General features: G+C 35.1%; 2 protein-coding genes across 4 annotated transcripts in view; both read left to right on the top strand.

Annotated features, from left to right (window-relative positions):
* The window catches only part of LOC111514900 (ATPase family AAA domain-containing protein 2), a 37547-nt gene extending 36833 nt beyond the window's left edge, over positions 1 to 714 (top strand). For all 3 annotated transcript variants that reach the window (XM_074186068.1, XM_074186066.1, XM_074186067.1), the window contains 2 exons: positions 355 to 503; positions 609 to 714. In XM_074186068.1, coding sequence (XP_074042169.1) covers positions 355 to 503; positions 609 to 680 — 221 coding nt within the window. In that variant the 3' untranslated portion in view covers positions 681 to 714. The remainder of the gene's footprint in view (positions 1 to 354; positions 504 to 608) is intronic.
* Positions 715 to 6303: 5589 nt separating this feature from the next.
* The window catches only part of LOC111505023 (uncharacterized), a 209147-nt gene continuing 192838 nt past the window's right edge, over positions 6304 to 22612 (top strand). The window contains exon 1 of the mRNA XM_074186446.1: positions 6304 to 6511. Coding sequence (XP_074042547.1) covers positions 6492 to 6511 — 20 coding nt within the window. The 5' untranslated portion in view covers positions 6304 to 6491. The remainder of the gene's footprint in view (positions 6512 to 22612) is intronic.

Genomic DNA, 22612 nt, shown 5'->3' with positions numbered 1-22612 from the left:
AATAGGTGGGGTGAATTTTAATTTTTCTCAAAAAATACTAATTTATCTATTGATACCTACTTTGTCCTCTCCAAAGTAGTCCCCCATAGATAAAATACACATGTGCCAGCTTTTTTTCCAATCTTCAAAGAGAGTTTTTCACTTTTTCGTATGTCCTTGAGCTCTCTCAAACGATTCGATTTTTAACTTCTCAATCATCACAAATCACCGTTCCTTCGTTGGGCTCTTCAATCTTAGGAAAAGAAAAAAGTCGCAGGGTGTCAAATCTGGTGAATACGAAGGCTGAGGAATTATTGCGCTCGTTCCTTAATCCGGCAAGTATTCATCCTGGTATTCACAAAGTATTATTTGCAGATATCTATATGGAGAAAATATACAACTTGTGGAAACATGCTTCTATGGTTACATCAAAAAACATGGCCGTCGCCCAACTTGAATTATTGTATGACGTTATATCAGCCTGCATCAGCATAAACAGAAATTCTTTCTCTACTCTCCTAGAGGTAAGATAGACCACTTGAGTGATTCTCAAAGTTTGTTGTTCAAAAAGAGGACATTTATATAAAACATGCCTGATTGTACATCATTCACTAGTATGTTTTTTTCAGCACCTTGAGAATGTATTGAGAAGAGTTGAAACTTCCCATCATGATCCAGATTCTGATGAACATTGTTCATAAATGTTAGTCTCGATGAATAAATAGTACGATTCAATTTGGTTTTTGTGTACACAGAAAAATTCATTAACAAGGTGAGAAATGAAAAGTAAAACTTTCTATGTTTTTTTACACTTTTATTCGTAACTAATGTTGTTACTGCAGAACTGCAGTTTATTTTAATTGTTCGAGAATGTCCTTATAGGACGAAACTCTGCAGTAACATTAGTTATTACATTAGTTACGAATAAAAGTGATAAAAAAAAATAGAAAGTTTCACTTTTCATTTTTTATGATGATCTCCTACCACGTAGTAACAGCTACATCCATCAATTCATGAACAAGGGATCCAAAGTGAAATATCGGATAGAGCTGTGCTTCCAAGATTTGTTTGCGATTTCAATTTGCAAATTCAAGATAATGTACGACACAGAAAAAATTGAGGAACATTTAAAAAACCTTGATTCAACAATCAACTTGGAGGCTAAAAAGTATGAACAATATAAAACTGAATATTAATTGATCAGCTAAGTTGAAAAGCATAAATATTTGGCTCCAATAATTACAATTGATGAAGATTCAAGTTTTGAAAGACACATAAATGAAATTGTGTGTTAGTAATCACACGTTTAAAGTTAAGACTTCGTTAGTCCTCAGCTCGCACAAGTTTCTCAACTTCTGAGAGTTGTCGTTCGTATGGGGCGACAGCTGATTAACGAAAAAACATATTTCAAACAGATTTGAACCGACTGTACTGGTGAGAGTGATTAGAATAATGATTTTGTAAATACTCATATACAATTTATAATGCTCATATTCTCTCTAGAATCATATATCTCATTACAATTTGGTGAACCTCATTGTGACGATCCCGCTGTATGTATGGTTGGATAGATGTTATTTCGAGCGGTCATTTTATAAGTTCAACAAAAGTTAAACTTTATACAGCAAGTCGCACAGATCTTAAATATTGGTGGGACTTGTCTCTTGGTTAGGAATAGAAAACATTTTTTTTACAGTTCAATATATATAGCTATATTATGCGTTTACATTGATGGACAATCTAAGAGGACACAAATTCGTTCAGTACCTGAGGCATGAGACATTACACATGAGTATCAGTTGTATTACATTACAAATATATTACTGAAATTACAGTTTGTTTTCAAAAACTTACGCATCTCGCCGTAGACTATCGAACTTTCGGAACACAGCAACTTTATACTTTCCGCACTTTTTAGGAATCTCCAGTTGCATCTCTATTCAATTGGTTAATCTTTTACTATTTATAGCTACATGGTTATCTAACTGAAACTAGAATATAATCTAGTTCTGACTCTCTGAACTCTCTTTGACTGATTTTTCACTCTGACTCGGACTCGACTCGATTCTCCTCTTTACTCTGTAAACCATCTGTAAATAGTGCAATACCCATACAGATATACTAGTGTCCCTTTTAATCCAAATGTAAGGACGAGACATGTGTGCTGTCATCAGAAAAGCAATATATTGGATACTTGGTTTTTCCAATACGTCGTTGATATACAATAAAAAGAGGGTTAGAGAAAATATGGATCCCTGAGGAACACCAGCGTTGATGGTAAAAGTTTTTTAGAAATATCCATCGACGGCCACTTGCAGAAAATCGCCTGTTAATATTTGTTTCCGAAAGCCATATTGACGATCGCTCAAGATGTTGAAGCTTTTCAAATAGTTGAGGATATAGTGATTTACAGGAAAAACCTTTTTCTTGAAAGATATCAAAATTTGCGTGACTACACGCTGTCGAGAAGTAATTTTCGGCATTGTGAAAATAGTGGGTAGTGTCTTTCCCAGAAAATCGACTGTGTATACGAACAAATTGTTCAGCTGGTAGATTTGCTTTTTCTATTGATATTATTGTAATTGAACTATCTGATTGTGTTAGTTGTGAAATTCTGATTAACAGCTTCAACCACCGACCCGAAGGATCTAGACCCGTTGGGATTGGCAAGAAGTTTATCCCTAATTCTTCGATTGTGAAGTTTTTTGCTTTAATTTATCCTTAGTTTGCAACTGTTGCTCGCATTAATATACATAATTCGGTGTTGGGCATTAGGATAGGCGAGATTTTTGGAAGCGACAGCTTGCTCGCAATTTTTGTTGAACCAAGGGTTGCAGTTACAAGTTTGTTTCGTTGAAAAACGAATATATGCAACCATAGATGATAGAATAACTTCCGTGACTTCAAAAGCAGAAGTTGATGGATCTTCGGAACTGAAACAAACATCTAGCCAGGGGAAATTTCGAAAATGGTCTTGAAGATAGTTACATTCAGCTGATCTGTAATGCTAAACTTTGCACGGCTCAGGTTGTTACCCAACATTTTTCGGTAATTCACTCAACACTGAAATGAGTTTGTGACCAGAAGATCCCAATGGGGACTTTACGGCAACTGTGTAATTTCTTGATTGGTTGTTAGGTATAGATCCAGAAGGCTAGCATATTCTCCATCACGGTCAGGAATCCTGGTTGACTAATTTATAATCTGAGTAGGTCCGCTGCTCATTGCAAAAGCCTCAGCTTCGCGACCTTGTTCGTCGTTGATATCTGAAAATTTGAGCAATTCGATATTGTGGACATTGAAGTCACCGAATATGGAAATTTCGGTACTGGGATGATTGATTTCTAGAAAGTCAATGGTATTTGCAAGTGAGAGTATAGTTTCCTGTATTGTGTATCGCTAGGTAGTCGATAAACGCATCATATGCATTTGGTGATCTCCTGTAATATTATTTAAAACCACATAACATCAAAGTTTTGGGGTTCCAGCATTTCCTCTCGTTGACAGGAGAGATCGCTTTGGATAAAAAGAGATATTCCAAAGTTACGTCTGAATTGGGAGTGGAAATCAGCCGGGATATAGAAAATTGACGGGGTTTGTTGAAGCACTGACTTTGGTTTCTGTGAGTGCAAGAATGTGAGTACTATTTGATTGCAGATGTTGGTGCACTGAATTTATATTCCAGTTGAGTCTTCTGATATTGCAGAAATCTATTTTAAAGTTGCTAGTGGGGCTCTCAGCAACTGCAGTTACCATGCTATAATGGGTTTCGAGTAACTTCTGCAGGATGATGGCCTTGAATCGGCCCCCACCCAAAGATCCGATTCGGGAGCTATTTTATCTCTAGAGTATTTAACCCTAGGAGCGTCATCATGCATTTTTCCTTATATTCCCACCTTTGAAATCGGAAACAGCGGCACAGCAATGAAATGTCCCAGGCACTTCGCTGTTTGAGTAGGATCTTTCCTACACTGATGAGAAATAAAACCTCGAATCTGGTCTATGGGTACTCTATTCGAATAATTTCAGCATGGTCCTGCTGCTGGATGAACGAAAAAGATTTGCGTGACGAACCTCAGTGGAGTATTTTGCATAACTATCTGTTGGAAATAATTCAATATCCAGCGTGCTATTAGCCGGGTAAGAAGTTGTTTTCCGGCAGATATTTACCAAAATCTATAGTGTAGGTAGTTGAGTGAGATGACTTTTTCAAAATAATATTCGAAAATATTTCTTTTCTCATACGTATCTGCTAGATATAGTGTTCAGTCATATTTTCTCATTATCAAAAGTTGTTAATAATTTTTATCAACTTCTCAACACCAGCATAATCTTCTCTGGAAGTTTTGTTCTGAATGAATGAAAAAAATTATTATTGCTAACGATGGTACTGTCAATATCAATTTGTACAGTTGTAATTAAGATATCAAGTTATTAAATATAGTTTCAATTTAGTCGTACTCCCAAAGGCTATAAGTATGATACTCATACAGATAACATATTCCATACTTGTTCACAATTTCCATACATAGTGTGGAGTAGGTTAATTTCTGCACTTGTTGCACAAGCAAGGATAGCAAGTCTAAATCCCTTCTTAGATAAAGATGGACTACTTAGAGTTGGTGAACGGTTAACCAATTCTAACTTTTCCTATGACAAAAAGTACCCAATTCTACTGTCTCCTCAACACGATTTAACAAAGTTAATTATCGAATTTGAAGATAAACGTCTTTTACATTATATATTCACAAAAAATTTTGTCCTATTTCTGGAAAAAATTTATCTAAATGAATATAGTTTGAAAAACTAAAAACACGCTTTTGAAGAACATCGAACTGAAAGTTAAAAATATTTTTTTGAATAGGCTTGAAACAATAACGAACGAAAAATATTAGTATTATTGTGAAAAAAGCGACTGGCGCTTGATATACTAAAAATGTGGCACAAATTGCCCACGCTTTTTTCACAATAATACTTGAATTTTTCGTTCTTTATTGTTTTGAGCTTATTTAAAAAAATCGTTTCAACTTTTTAGTTCGATGTACTTTAATAGCGTGTTTTTCAGTTTTTTAAACTATATTTATTTTTAATTTTTTATTGTTTAGAAAAATGAACATTAACATTTTCCGATTCCGGATAGGGAGCCTGAAAGTCAGCTACCAAGTTCAAAGTATCAGGCGCGCAAAGGAGGGTTACAAATGTGGCAGCAGGCGCGCGTATACAGCGCCATCTGCCCGCGAATAGACCAAGCAATGATGTCGATTTATCAAGGAGGTGACGTACAGTTCAATCTGCCGGCGAATAGTTCAAGCAATAATATCGATAATTATGTCAAATAAAGATCCCGAGCTTGAGAGTTACAAATATACATACATATATACAGATGAAGCTGATATAAAACGTGTAATGAAGAAATTATTCGATCTTGTGTTGAATGTTGCAGAATCAGTAACCAACCAATCTAACCCATAATGGGTAATTTACCAAGTTCTAGATTGGATCCTGCTCCTCCTTTTAGTAAGGTAGGCGTGGATTACGCAAGGCCTGTTTTGGTTGAAAATAAAAAAGCAGAGGTGCAAAAACATCAAATTCCTGGATTTGTGTATTTGTGTGCTTTTTAACCCGTGCTATACGTATTAATTTAGTTTCTGCCATGTCGTCAGAAGCTTTCATTCAAATGCTCAGACGTTTTGTTCCACGTCGTGGATATTTTTTCCGACAACGGAACGAATTTCATTGGTACAAACAATGAATTACAACTATCACGTAAATTTTTGATAAAAAATTCATTAAACATTTCATCGACCACATTCCAAACATCGACGACATGTTTGGAATCCTATTTTTGTTCATTAAGTGTTTGGAAGAAATGAGTTTTTTACTTTACTTAGAAATGTATCGAAGGCAAGACTTCTACGCAAGTCACTTAATGGCATTAATTTCAAATAGCAAAATTAGGAAGATTATGGTCCAGTGAATTTTTTCAAGTCATTACATTATTTTTCAAATAATTTACTGATAAAACTTTTTCTTAGTAACTCTCAGTTGAAAATATATGGGTGATAGAGACCCAAGTTCGAGACAGGATGTCTTATTTCTGTACTACTTTAGACCATGTATGTATTGGAAAAGTCATATTTTTTCAATTGAACCGAACTTTAAAACTGTTTTAAAGGTAACGATGTAATTTTCAACAATAAATAATGTCATTCAGGAGATCTGTTTTATAAATCTCCTTTCCGCCTCCAAATTATCTGCCCAATCACTTCCAAGTATGGAAGCAGTTTTTCAGGCTGTGTCGTCTTCAGATATTTTATTCAGTTTAATACAGGCTGTTTCAGTCATCAGATGTGAACTGATTGTCACGCACACGTAGCGTTAAATAATCTCAATCAGAGTGGTCGCGTAAATCTCAATTATTTAGCTATTCCACTAACAGCTGATCTGGAAATATATAAAACATGTGGTGAGCTGGTCATTAACCGAGGCAATTGGTTTGAATCGGCCTGAAAATGTCTGGAAATGCAAGAAGGTGAGTTAAGCATTGTTTCATAAAGTATTAGGTTGTTTCAAAAGTATTGACCGTTTTGATAAGTCTACTTTGAACTTAAAATTGTATGTTCATGATTCGATGAAGTCCACGAAGGCCGTTTTTGCTTGATCCTGATAGTAGGTTGGCGAGAGGTCTGGAGAGTATGGTGGGTGAGGTCAAAATTTCGATACTCATTTCGTTTAATTTTTGAATGGTGATTTGGGCTTTACCTTGGACCAGAATCGTATATCTTCTGTTGGCCAGTGCCGGATGCTGCCGACTCAATTTTCGATACTTTTCGTCGATTCCCTCGCAATAGGACTTTGAAGTGATAATTTGGCCCGGTTGCAGAAATTTATATTAACCACCATACAGTAACCATGGTTTTTTATCGATGGGTTTCCACCTTTGCGGTGGCTGGGTAGCCTAGGTGGCTCATCGATGTCCAACAACTGCCCTCAACTTCTCCTGTTGTCGTAAAGGATCCATTTTTCATCACACGTAACGATTCGAACGAAAAACGGATGTTTTGGTTGCGCAAAAAAAAGAACAGATCTCGAATCCTGACAATTTTTGTTATTAGGTTTCAAACCGCCAAAAACCGCAATGAGCTGAAGTCCGGTTCTTCCGCCATCCCACACTCCGTTTGTGATGGGTCAGTTTTCATTTTCATAAAGGTCCACAAACCCTCGTCCTAGATTACTGTAGCTCGACTACTTCGAGGCTGAAATCTCTGAAACGAAATATTGCAAACCAACGTCGAATAGTGCGTTCATTAACGATATCATCGCAAAATAATAATAATATGTTCTTTAAGAAACGGGTAGCTACAGTACAATTAAAAAAAAACACAAACAGAAACATCATATTAACCAAGTTGGTTGTAGGAGTTGACATCTTTTTTTCCAGAAACTGAGTCGTATACAAAACAAAACAGAAAAGGAGAGAATAAAAAAGATAAAAAAGATAACAATTTTAACATATATGTATACCAATAATGGAATTCCCTGAACGTACCTAATGCATGTATGCATGTATACATACACAGGCAGACACACACATATACACATACACAATATGGCAATACATTTGTTGCAACTAATATACCAGGTAATCAACAATGTTGTTGTATTGCATCAAAAAAGGGTATTCGTAACTTCAAAATCTGTGTTCAATAAAAAGGTTTTGAAACTTTTTTTGAGGAGACGGTAAGAATTTATTCAGTAAATGTATATTTTGTACATCTCTGGTAGAAAATTGAAAATTTCGAGTGATATATGTGCGAAACATCTCTGGCCCAGTGATTTTTTGGTTTTTTTATTTTGATATATTCATTAAATTTTGTTCTTGTGTCACAATTATGATCAGTTTTTGGTACTGTTTGTCTATATTGGTAAAGATTAACGATGATACAATATACATACAATTTTCTAATACTTAATATATTCGCATCACGGAATAATTCTACAGTAGAGTGAGTAAAAGTTTTGAAGAACATTATTTTCAATATTTTCTTATGGAATATATCTACTTTTCTCAAGTGTGACGATAAAATAAAACCCCAACTGAGAATAGCATATGGAATTCGTGATTCAACTAAAACTAAAGCATAATACACTGCTCTCAACTGTTCTGGATCTAGAAAACTTCTTATTTGCTTGAATTTGGATAGCATATACCTCAAGGTTATACTGTTGACATGTTCATCCCATCTCAAATGTTTGTCAATCATTACACCTAGGTATATATACGATCATAACACCCTAATTGTCAATTGTCAATGTTCGATATAACGGCAATGACGACGCATAAGATGCAAATGTCATGAAGAATGTTTTTTCAAAGCTGACGGTGAGTTGCATATGGTTGAACCACTTTAGTATAGACGTTATGTCATTTTCACATTTTTTTTTTCACTTTCTCCCACGAATTTGCAGAGTATCATCAGCGAAACTGTAGATTTTTTCAGACGAATTTATTGTTAAACAGCTATTCATGTGAACCGAGAACAGCAACGGTCCCAACACTGATCCTTGAGGTAATCCATATTGAATCACTTTCACTGCCTGCACGCGATGAGATGAATAACTCCCCATTAGATCTAGTCACCTTCCACGACCTCTCACATTTTCCAAGACTTCTAACAACTGAGAGTGGTTTACACTGTCAAAAGCCCTGGTCAAATCAAGGAACATACAGATATCTTCTATTAATTATCTGCGAGCGCTTTCGACAGTTGGTAGTACTGTCATCTTCTGGCACTCCTCAAACTGACGTTTGAATAGAGATTTTCAGTTAGTGCCGATATTGCGTCATTGGTAGATGTGCCTGGTTGATTTTTCTGGCTGTTTCGGCGGCGCTTTGGTTCAATTTGAATTCATAGAGAAAGAACTGCAAAATATCGCTCAACAAGATCATATAGTAATGAGCTAAATAGAGGCAAAAATAAAAATTTTGATAAAATTCCATTGCATCAATATATAGAGGATAAAATTCTCTATCGGTAGTAGTAGACACTGCAGAATGAATATTTATTGAGATATAAAGCTACAAAAATTCATGACATTGAAATGGACAACACTTTTGGAAAAACCTATAATAATAATAAATTTATTGCCCATCAAAATAACAAGATAACAACAAAAAAAAATACAAGAAAGAGAAATATAAAAACACTTTTTATTTGATGTGCAAATGGCTTTTGGTTCAGATCGCGAATTTGTAATCGCATCTGCTCTTCCACCAATGTTGGAAATGTATGAAAATAAAATATTCTATTAGGTTTTCTTATTAGTCAGTGGGCTATGCTTGAAAACTGGCAGTAAACAAATCTAAAGAAATGGACTTTAAACGTTCAAGCCAGTCTCGAATATACCTACACAGTAGGTTGAATGGACTGACGCCTATCAAAAAACAACAACTCCCCTGGCTAATACCACAAAGTGTGTTGGATTATATCTGGCTTGAACGTTTGAAGTTCATTTCTTCAGATTTGTTTACTGCCAGTCTTCAAGCATAGCCCACTGACTAATAAGAAAGTGTTTCTTCCTTATTCAGGGAAATCGGGCAAATTTTGGATATGCAGTTGGTTAGTACCTCGTCCACTAGATGGAGTGACATTTTGTTGTTCGCTCCAACTTAGGAAGAGGAATGAAATACTCTGAAAGAATTTCGATTTTCAATTATGGAATATCATTGACTTTAGGTCGATGATGGCCACTATCTTGCACTGATGAGTGGCTAATGAGTCCGGAACCGGTCTGCAAGTGTGCCCGTTCCAAAATTGAAGGTCGACTCTTTCAGTTGTATTGCCAATTGCATATGCAGGAAATTTTCTGTGAAGATTCCTGCACAGAATATAAACCAACGCCCTTCGTGGTATTAGCCAGGGGAGTAGTTGTTTTCTGATAGGGGTCAGTCCGTTTAACCTACTGTGTAGGTATATACGAGACTGGTTTCAACGTTCAAAGTTCATTTCTTTAAATGTATTCTATTAGGTCTTGAAGAGAAGACAAGAAACAAGATAAAAATAAAAAAGACGGTAAAATATATTATATATAGTTATTATAAATGCTGAACAGATGCGGTTTAAACATACTTTTAAAAACAGTTTTTGACATGTTAAAACAATTGTTTTTCCATTCATGGAGATGATTTATTGTAGAGGAGATATAGGAAAAATATCGTTTGAATATTTCATTTTCATGTACAGGAATGTTTAACACTGTCTTTTTACGAAAATTCAGGTTGTGGACATCTGTTCTATAAGACAAATGTTCATATAAGTAGGAAGGATTCCTATATTGATTATTTCAAAGAAGTTAAAGAAGAAGAAGTTTGTATATCGATATACAAACTGAATAGAGAAAAGTATCTTCTGTATAATTCAGTGTTCATATAGAAGTATTTGTTTCGAAAGATTTTTTTTTCGTGTAATTCAATGTTTATATGAAAGTAGCTGTTTCAGGAGGACTTTCTTTCAGTTTGTGTCTGAAAGTTACTTCTTTGCATGATCTACACATCCATGTATAGAGTTACTTATTTTCAAATTGATTACTTCCTTCCTTTCTTTGGAAGATTCTCTCATCCATTTTTTTGTATCAGATGGAGTAGCAGAAAGCCAAAAACTTTCTTTCCCAAAAATTAATCACTCCTAAAAATATAACCCTTTCAAATCACATTTTAAGAATTATTAGTGTTAGCGAAATTTTGTACTACAGATGAAATATTTAAATATTTTTAATCACCCGTGATTCAGTACAGAAAAAAGTTTTGAACGAAACGGAAGATACATTTTGAAATCTAATTCGATTATTTGAAAGCAAACCAGAATATGGATTTCAACAATGAAAACTTTATCGTAAATTGTACACCTAAAAAATTCAGTTACTTAAATATTTCAAAAAATCAAAAAATTAGAATTGAGGTGCTCGACATACATATCAAATCAAAAGATTGATTTGAAAAATAAAATCATTCACTGAAAAATTATTTTTAGTCCATTAATATTTTGGATGAAATTTCAAATCAAAACATCAAAACTGAATTGTTTTTTGAAATTATTACTGCAAATGTTCTCTTTACTTCGAAACAAATTTTACGTCTGTCCGCCCTCTGTTGGAGACTTTCTAAGACCTCAAACCAATGCTCAAACTTTATTATGTTGTTTGAGAGAAATTTTACGCCGTCTTCGTGGGCCGTCTGTTGAAGATTTATAATACTAGTGACTAGAACTTGAAAAAAAAAAGTATTTTTGACAATAAATCGGACTAAAAAATGAAAAATAAATATAGTTTGAAGAAACTAAAAAACACGCTTTTGAAGAACATCGAACTAAAAAGTTAAAAAAAATTTTTTAAATAAGCTTAAGACAATAACAAACGACAAATACTAGTATTATTATGAAAAAAGCGTGGGCGCTTTGTGCTATATTTTGATATATCAAGCGCACGTCCCTTTTTTCACAATAATACTAGTATTTTTTCGTTCGTTATTGTTTTAAGCTTATTTAAAAAATTATTTTTAACTTTTTACTTCGATGTTCTCTAGAAGCGTGTTTTTTAGTTTTTTTAAAACTATATTTATTTCATTTAAGTTGTAACCTCAAAATACAGCTATTTCGCGTAAACATTATGACATCAATATTGTCGCAAAATAATGCTAAATATATGCCTAAAATTACAACATATTAATTTTATCAACTCATGCTGAACTTTTCTTTGTAAAACAAATTGAGTGAACGCAAAAAAAAATACTTTTTGGTCCTAAAACCTTTGATGTCGTGTACCGACGCTATTCGTTTTCGCAGAATTGTTAAAGATTTGCGGATGACATCTATCCAGTGTTGCCATACAAACATTAAAATCAAATTATGGTAAGATTTTGGTAAGTGGTAGAAAATAACATCAACTCTTTCAAAGCATGGCTCTTTCAAAGCCTGGCTCTTTCATACACACTCTCCCCTTCTCAACGTTTCGCTACAATCTGCCTTCGTCTTCAGAATTCCGTGATAGTATTTTTTTTTTGTTAATTTGATTTTCGAACGTCCTCGACAGATATCAAAGGAGTTCTAAAATGTGAAATATGTGGAAAATAATAACCAAGAAAACGGAGTCCAACTCTGGTATAATTGAATACGCACGGAGTTTCGACAGTTCTGTAAGAAAGCTTACGTTTTATTAGTTTTAGTGATAAATATATTGTTTCATGCGAAACATACTACAGTACATCGAATTGTGAATTACCAAACACTGTGAGTACAGCCAAAAACAATAAGAAATACCTAATTTCGTCAAATAAATAATTGCCTTGAGGTTCCTGACTGCCCGCTGTTGGCTCTGGTCACTCCTTATCTCCAAGCGAGGTAGCGACACAGAACCGTACCGGCACATCGTGTACGGCGATGCTACTGAGGTTTTTCCAGCAATGACTGAAAATGCCAATACGGGTACTTCTGACTACAGGGGTACCCAAAGAACTCAACACGAATCAATCAATGTCCCATCCTACTCCAATATAGTTAATCAAGGAAGAAGTACCCAGTTTCCAACAAAAGAACAAGCTATTCTTTTCCCTTCAATTGACGGAATCAAACTACACGATTATATTGTAGCTCTTGGATCAATTATTCAACCGAAAAATATCCTTTTTACATCAAGAATATCGAATAATCGCATCTGTGTATATTTGTCGGGTAAAGATATCGTTGATAAGTTCCTCACAGAACATGGCGAAATAAAAGTGGATCACCATATCATTAAGGCACGCAGGCTCATAACACCAGCGACACGAGTAGTATTATCAAACGTGTGCCCAATGATCCCACATGATATCATCGAAAAAACTTTGAAGAATTACGGATTAACTCTACTCTCCCCTATGTCATTCCTCCGAGCTGGAATAAACAACCCAGAGTACAGTCATGTCCTTAGTTTCCGTCGACAAACGTATATAAATCCTAATGAAAACGTTCCTGTCCCAGAGTCAATCCTCATTACCTTCGATAACACCCAATATCGAATATTTCTTTCCGAAGATAACATGAGTTGCTTCAGGTGTAAAAAAGTGGGACATCTAGCCTCTGCATGTCCTGAACCAGAAACTATTACCGAACAACAAAAATCAAATGAGACCAATGCAATGATCAGCCAAACTACAGAGCTGGACACTACGGAGCCAATAATACCCCTTATAGATATAACTCCTTCCACGCACAAGCGTAACTCATCTGAAATAATTACACCATCACCTGAAGATCCCTCAACGAAAGAGCCTCCAATTTTCACCAAACCGAAACCTATTCCTAAAAAAATTAAAATAAACCCTCATGAATCGCTAACCTCATGCGAACAATCAATCACACCATCAAAAAAAACCATCGAAGAAGCAATCCCTCCTTTTCCTTTGAATTTCGACCAACTCACTAGTTTTTTAGATAACAGTTTTGGTTCACCGGATCCCCTATCGATCGCCAAAGAACACACAAAGGATATTCATGGTCTTCTGGACATGCTCTCGAAAATCTACCCATCTCTTGTAGACAGAGGAATCAAATCAAGAGTAACTAGAATTAAAAAGAAAATAATTCGCCAATTACAGAAACAATTTGAAACAAACTCTAATGCATCTCTCTCAGAGTCTGAAAGTGACAGTATATCTCTCGAAACGTATTGAAATTTCAAATCACATTCATTTTGCAATGGAATTTAAATGGGTTATACACCCGTCTGGAAATGTTGCAGAAATTGAAAAATGAAGTGAAGCCGTCAATTTTATGTCTCCAGGAAACCCATTTTCGGGACCACAAAACCTATCAGCTCAAAAATTACCTTGCTTTCCACAAAAATCGACAAGATCAACTTAGGACCAGTGGAGGAGTTTCAATCTATATTGATAAGTCTATTCAGACAGAGCAAATTCAACTGGATACAGATCTGGAAGCTGTAGCAGTGTCTACCAAAGGACCAGTTAATATAAATTTATGCAACATCTATATTTCCCTCAACACCATTATCGATGAACAGAAAGTCAGTGATTTATTCGAACAGATACCTAAGCCACGTATCATCCTTGGTGACTTCAACTCCCACAATGAGTTATGGGGAAGTGACACCACTAACATACGGGGGCGGTCGTTAGAAAATGTCATTGACACATCAAATTTGATTCTCTTGAACAGTGGAACAAAAACTAGATTCAACGCATTCTCTGGTAAACACTCAGTTCTTGATCTAACACTGTGTGATCCTGCATTAGCTCCCTTACTGTCTTGGAAAGTTCTTCCTGACCTTTACGACAGCGACCACTTTCCTATTCTTATAGAACACAATAAAATATCCAACGAACCCTCAACTGTATCACAGAGATGGAAACTTAACAACGCTAACTGGACACTTTATTCTCATCTGGTGGACTATAATATACCATATGAAATCAAGGACGAGGCACCTATAAATGAAATAGTCAAAAATTTCACTCATACAATAATTGAAGCAGCAACACAAGCAATTGGTAAAACTTCCCCTGTAATCGGACATCGACCGGTACCATGGTGGAACAAAGAATGTGAAGAAGCAAATAAACTCACAAAACATGCCTTCAATAGATTGAAGAAACAAAATACTCTGGAAAATATTCTGGAATTCAAGAAACTACGAGCTCAATCAAGATATATTTTTAAAAAAAGTAAAAAGAAATCCTGGGAAAGTTATGTGTCTAACATAAATAGTTCCACCACTATGACTGACGTATGGAATAAAATAAAGAAACTGAAGGGCGGAAGAATACACCAAAATATAAATTTAATTGATGGTGACGGAAATTCCATCGAAAATAAAAAAGAAGTATCTAACTTACTTGGGGAAGTGTTTCAACGTCATTCGAGTAATAACAATTATACCCCAGAATTCCGCGAACTCAAAGCAACTGCAGAAAAAGAACCAATCATCATATTAGAAGACAAAGAGAATCCCCTCAATGCAAAAATAACTCTAACTGAACTGGATGATGTATTGAATTCCGCCAGGGACTCAGCCGCTGGACATGATGATATCCCCTATAGCCTTCTCATCTATCTACCCAAAGCTGCCAAAATATATCTTCTGAAGATTTTCAATGTTATTTTCACATCTCGATGTTTTCCCGATAACTGGAAAATGGCAACAATAATTCCAATTCTAAAAGCAAATAAATCCACGAATAACCCCGATTCATATCGACCTATCTCGCTCACCTGTACAATGTGTAAACTACTTGAGAAGATACTGAACCGAAGACTACAATTTTATCTAGAAACGAACAATCTTCTGATACCCCAGCAGAGTGGTTTCCGTAAAAACCGTTCCACAACAGACAATATAGTAAACCTTGAGTCGAATGTTCATCAAGCTTTTGCGACTAAACGGAATGTTATTGCCATATTTTTTGATATTTGTAGAGCATACGACTCAGCATGAAGATATAATATCCTGAAGAAATTGAAAGTTTGGGGAATAGATGGTATCTTCCTAGCGTTCGTATCGAATTTTCTGAGCAACCGATCATTCCGTGTGAGAGCAAACAACACTTTATCGGATAAAAAAATACAACAAAACGGAACTCCACAAGGATCAATATTGAGTGTAACATTATTTCTTATAGCCATTAATGATATTTGCGAGGGAATCGAGTCGCCTATTAAAAGTGGTATATATGCTGATGACCTTGTGCTATATATAAGTAGCAATAACATGTCCTCTGCATCTAAACTCCTACAAACCGCAATCAGCAAACTGGAACAATGGTCTTCCCAATATGGATTCACCTTCTCAAGTACAAAAACGAAGTGTATGCTATTTAGTAAACGACCCCCCACAAGATATCCAATACTGAAAGTGTATGGTGAGCAGATTGAATTTGTGAAGAAATTCAAGTTTCTCGGAATAGTCTTCGATGAAAAACTGAATTGGGATGCTCACATCCGTCACCTTAAACAACAATGCCAGAGCCTGGATACCTTACACAATGCAGCTCTAAGACTTGCAATGGGTGCTTATCGAACTACCCCGGTTGAGAGTCTATATGTCGAAGCCAACGAACCACCCCTGGATTTGAGACGTCAATACCTCAGCCTAACATATGCATCCAAAATATCTGCACATAATAAACATCCAACTTATGAACATACATTTTCGGAAGCTTCTGGTAGAAATCCCCAACATAATAAAAGTATTAGAGATCCATTCAATGTACGAGTCAGAAAACATGGGTTCACTTTCTCTAACACCCTATCAGCTCAAGAAGAAAGCCCACCACCCTGACTTGTGGAAATTCCTCCCTGTAATACTTCCCTCACAACGTTTCTTAAGTCCACTACCTCCAACCACAAACTCCTTCAAAAATTTTTCGAGATAGAAACTAAGTACAGTGGGTTCAACATTCTCTACACTGATGCATCTAAGACGTATGAAGATGAACGAGTTGGTGCATCAGTTATATCAGGGACCAACACCTATAAGTTCAGTATGCCTCCAGAATGCTCAGTTTATACGGGAGAACTGCATGCCATAGCGGAAGCGATTAAACTCTCTACAAACCTCAACGCTAAAGATTCGGTAATATTCACTGACTCCCTGAGCTCCTTACAGAGCATTAAACAGCCCTATCCAAAACATCCCATACTGAAGAACATCAAGACACAGTTATATGAGATGAGACTCCAAGGAAAAAATATCGAGCTGGTGTGGATCCCATCCCATATAGGCATTCCTGGTAATGAAAAGGCCGACGTGGCTGCAAAAGAGGCCAGTGTAGACCCATCTGCCAAAATTATATCAAAAATACCATATACAGACATGAAGCCCGTTATTAAAACGTATATACGGAATATTTGGCATGACAGATGGCATAAAAATCAAAACAACAAGCTTTTGCAAATAAACCCGAATCTGAATCCTGTCCAATACATGGGGATGTGTAGAAGGTACCAAGTGATTCTCACCAGGCTCCGCACTGGTCATACCAAGCTAACACATCAACACCTCCTTCAACGAGATGTGGCCAGAAAATGTGAAACCTGCCAAACAAACCTTGATGTAAACCACATTCTTCTGGATTGCCCATCTTACCAACGACAAAGACGTGCTAGTGGCTTACCCGGTGACCTACGAGGAATCCTCACCCCACAGAACATTGATAGACTTGTTACTTTCCTGAAGTGTATAAATATATTGTGTGACATATAAAATGTATCGAACCCCGCTAATAACCTATATGGTTGATGCGGGTAAATTTGAAATAAAAAAAAAAAAAATAACCAAGAAAACGTCTCCATACGCACTTCTTGTTGAGCACTTCGTAACTTACACTTGCCAAATCATTATTCTCCATTTATCGAATGTCGAATGTGTGTCAAATTTCAATTGAAATGTTGGGCTGCACAGATGAGCGCAGCACAGCACTTTAAAGTAATTAAATAACTCTGATTTAGATTCCTGATGCGAATGTCTTATTTATTGTGTAATTATTTGTGACCAGGAAGGAATTATTCACTCACAAGTGACGCGAATACCGCATATCTCACTAGACCGACGTCTTGATTGATGAAATTATGGATGAGACATGTGTTATATGTAGCCATTCAATTGAATTGACGAATTTAATTTATATAATACAATAATAGCATTAATACATACAATAATTTAAAATTTGTATGGAATATTATAGTAAACATCAGAAAAATCGTCTAAGCAATTACTTTTGTTGTGATTCTATTCTATTTCTGTTCGTGAAAAAGAAAGTTCGACGGAAAAATAATTCCGGCTGAAATAACGGATCACTTAGAAAATGATAAAATAAAAGGCTTTCAAAAAAATATATTGAGACAGCATCATATCATTCAATAAGCTACATACTTCGTGAAATCAATAGAAACAAATGTGTTCACTGTTTGATTTTTGACTAATCTTAAGCCTTCGACGTGGTGTGTCCCAAGTTTCTAAATCACAAACTTTAGGAGATAGGTCTTTCAAATAATTAGAAACTGGGTTCTATCTTACGTGACTGGAGAAATATAATAGTAGTGTGTAACGGAATATCCTCTATGCCCAACAACTTTGAATTTTACGTATATCAGGGCTCGGTTCGAGGACCAATACCATTACTTCTATATGTCAACAACCTACTCCATAATACAGGGTGTTTCAAATTCGATCCTCACCATTGGGATTTCGGAAAAACTACGAGAGATACGAAGATGGTTCAATTGGGGCAAAGTTGCGCATTTACCTGACTAGCATTGAGACAGTTCTGAAATTCCGAGTATATCCGGACATATCTAGGAAAAACAGAAATTTCGAAAAATGGTTTTTATTTTTTCTGGCTTTTTTTTCGAAGGATTTGAAAATAAGCTGCACTTCCACATTATCACTTTTTTCCTGCTACATAATGATGTTTTCAGATTTGTTATCCGATGTTTCGTCTTCCGTCCACCATCATCAGATTTTTTTCTTATGGGCGCTACATTGGATTGTTTCTGTTTTGAATAGAACCAGATTTTACCTCTTCGAAGATTACCATAAGTTACGACTATTTTTCAAAGATTTGAGATATTCAAAAAAAATATTCTTATCATAATAGGCTTCGACTTTAATGTTTCTAAATTTGACTTTCAAATTGTTACACTCAATGACATTTTATTATTGCACAAGTCATTGAATTTTTGGCGAAAAATAGCTTTCACGACTGAAGAAAAAAGAGATATAATACAAATTTATTACAAATACGATAGAAACAAACGACATGTATTCAAACTTGTACCCCGAAAGACGACAACCACATCAAGTTATTGGATCAAAGTCTCACCGAGTTTGGTTCATTTGAGAAGACTAGCAAAAAATACGGAGACAGAATGGACCAGGAAACTAAAAAAAATGATGAATGAGGTACTTATGTATGAGGCAATAAAAATTAATAATTTGCAGATAAACTTGCAGTAAATCTACACATCAAATTTCCTCTGAAATGGATATTTATCATACAAGTGCTTGGATACCTCTCAAGAAAGGCGATATGAAATGTTACAAAATACACATATCTCACAAATTGCATCCAGGTGATTCCGAAAGGCGATTAGAATTTTATAATTTTGGCTAATAACAACACCTGATTTTCCTGTTTCCCTGGAAAATGTAATTTGGGCAGATGAAAGCACTTTTACGAATTGTGGGATATTCAACAGAAATAACGAACACAAGTGCGATTTATTATTAACGTGTGGGCAGGAATTTACAAACAGAATTTCGGGTCGATTTTGTCGATTTTCGAAGACTATTTGGATGATCTACCTTTGGCTAACTATAACAACATCTTGTTTCAACATGATGGTGCTCCACCGCACACTACCAGACGAGTATCTAATTACCTGACTGAAAGGTTTGGTGATAAATGGATAATAATGGGCCAGTGAGGTGGCCAGCAAGATCTCCAGGCTTGAGTGTTATGGATACATTCTTATGGAATCCACTGAAAAATAGAGTTGATGGTGAGAGAGCTGTGTTATCATGAATAAGGCCAGCATTTTGAGCATTTGTTGTGATTTACTTCTGTCTTCACATTTTAGTTAATTATTGTTATTTGATGAAAGTTCTATTTTCATTGAAAACACAACACAATGTCTAATTTACCTCATACACACCTCATTTATCAAATTTCGATTGTTGATTCTGTCTCCCTATTTTTTCATTGGCTTTTCAAACGAACTGAGCTCGGTGAAATTTCATTACAATAACTTGAACATAGTTGGATGTGGTTGTCGTGTTTTGGGATACAAGTTTAAATACATTTCCGATGTCCTAACATTGTTTTCATCGTATTTGTAATAAATTTGTATCAAATCTCTTTTTTCTTCATTCGTGAAAGCCATTTTTCGCAAAAAATTCAATGACTCGTACAATAACAAAATGTCATTGAGTGTAACAAATTGCAAGTCAAATTTAAGAACATCAAAATCGAAGCCTATTATGATAAGAATTGATTTTTTTTCAATATCTTCAATTTTTCGAAAAAAATTATAAGTTATGATACATCATTGAAAAGATGAAATTTGGTTCTATTCAAAACAGAAAGAATCTATGAGAAAAAATAAAGTTGAAGATGGTGGCCGGAAAACGAAACGTCGGATAGCAAATCTGAAAACACCATTATGTAGCAGGAAAAAAGTGGTGACGTGGAAGTGCAATTTATTTTCGAATCCTTCGAAAAATAAAGCCATAAAAAAATAAAAACCATTTTCCGAATATCTCCGGATATACTCGGAATTTCAGAACTGTCTCAATGTCATATTGTTAGTCAGGCAAATGCGCAAGGTTTACCCAATTCAACCATTTTCGTATCTCTCATAGTTTCCGAGATCCCAACGGTGACGATCGAATTTGAAACACCCAGTATTGTAGGATTTTTAACACGGTTTCTAAAAAATAATATATGAAACAGTATCATATCATTAAATAAGCTGCATACTTGGTAAAATACATAAGTACCTGGGGCAAAAAGGGCAAGTGCCCCCTCCCCGAGAAAAAATCCTTCAGGGATGTGTGCTTAAGAATTGAAGCGACAACCTTTCAAAAAACAATAATTAATTTGATGTACGTTCTAATTTTATTTTAATTTTGGCGATGATAGTGGCAGCAGAAATTTGCAACCTTGTGACAAAACCATTTCAATAATCGCCATTTCAATTTGTTATTGTTGCTTTGATGAGTAAATAAATAAACTTTTCACACTACATGATAAAATATAATAAAACATATTTTCCTATATGAAACAAAACGTAGGGTAGACCTACAGGTAAGGTATTTATCTATAACTTGGTGGTTTTAGAAAGTTAGGGGTGAACTAAGAAATCTCGATTGCCCCCCCCCCCGAAATCATGGTCTGGATCCGTCACTGATGAGAATATAATAATAATAATAATAATAATAATAAATCGGCTTTATTGATAATACAAAAAAAAACAATACAAAGATATATTTGAAAATGAAAATAGTTTACAGGAGATTCTGGTACTCCTTGGCGAAGTCTAGCTCAAAGCTACTCTAACTCAACCAACAAGCACCACTCCATAATGCACGCAAACATACAAAAATAAAAGCAAATAACAGTGATGGTACCACGAAATGAGAACCGTAAATAAAATAATAATTTGTGATTACCTTCTAAAGATAGTTGATAAATAATTTAATTGAATTGATCTGTTGTCTAAAAAGTAAAAGTTGACATTACTGACAATCATAGATATAATTTTTATATTTGTATTTGAATTTACTGATATTGAATCTCTTCAATTGTTCAGGCAATGAATTATAGAGTTTTACAGCACCAAAAAGAAATGATCTCTGAAACTGTGCAGTGCGATGTTGTGGCATAGTTAATTTGTTTTTATGTCTGATGTTTCTTGAGTGAATATTTTCACGCAGAATTAGTTTTTGTATTAAAAGAGGAGAATGGGGAAGGGTGATCAATTTATGGACAAAACAACCCAAATGATGAATCATACGGTTTTTCATATTGAGCCAGCGGGAGTTTTTAAAGGCTTCAGAAATTGAATCATACTTACGAAGTCCATGAATTAGGCGGCAACAAGAATTTTGCACTTTTTGTATTCTTTTTTTATCTGAATCATATAAGTATGGCCCATATATGAAGTCACAGTAGTTGAAATGGCTTAGCACCAAACTATCACAGAGCATTCTTTTTAGAGGTTGGCTCAAAATAAAACGATTACAGTATAACAGTTTCAATGACATATAAGCTTTTTTCATTAAATTTTTAACATGACTAGTAAATCTAAGATCAGTGTCAAGCATGACCCCTAAGTTTTTAGCTGTATTGACAGGAGTCAACATAGTATAACCTAGTTCTAAACGGAAATTGTTTTCTGCAAATTTACGATTCTTCTGCGATCCAAAGTGCATCATCATTGTTTTATTAGGATTAATTTTCAAATCATGTTCACTTGATAGCCCATTGATCAAATCAAGATCAGTGTTGAAGAGATTTTGTGCCTCAGCACACTCATCTATTTTAAAGTGCATGTATAATTGTATGTCATCAGCATACGCCTGTATTTTACATTTCTTGATGGACGAGATAATGTCAGTAGTATAAATGATGAACAATAAAGGTCCCAAAATGGAACCCTGTGGTACTCCTGATAGAATATCAAGAGGTAAGGAGTGATGACCATCAACAACAACTTTTTGAGATCGACTAAGTAAATAAGACCAGATGAGAAATAAGGCAGCACTATCAAAACCATAATATTTGAGTTTCATGCAAATCAGCTCATGATTGATGGTATCGAATGCTTTCGAAAAATCTAGTAGTACCAGAGTGCTAATCATTCCCTTATCAAATCCCTCAACAATGTCTTGTGTAACAGTAGCAAGAGCTGTAGCCGTGCTAAAACCGTGCCTAAAACCACATTGCGATGGTGATAATAGATTATTGTTATCGAAATATTCATTAATTTGTAAATAAATAACTCTTTCAAAAATTTTACTCATGGTCGGAAGTATACTGATAATTCTGAGATCAGAATAACTAGCTGGATCATTATTCTTGGGA

The sequence above is a fragment of the Leptinotarsa decemlineata genome, unplaced genomic scaffold (assembly GCF_025532065.1).
Source record: "Leptinotarsa decemlineata unplaced genomic scaffold, Ldec_3_MD MMD2_tig00078422_RagTag_RagTag, whole genome shotgun sequence".
Classification (NCBI taxonomy): Eukaryota; Metazoa; Arthropoda; class Insecta; order Coleoptera; family Chrysomelidae; genus Leptinotarsa; species Leptinotarsa decemlineata.
The sequence above is the reverse complement of the archived record's forward strand: the minus strand, read 5'-3'. Positions and strand labels throughout refer to the sequence as shown.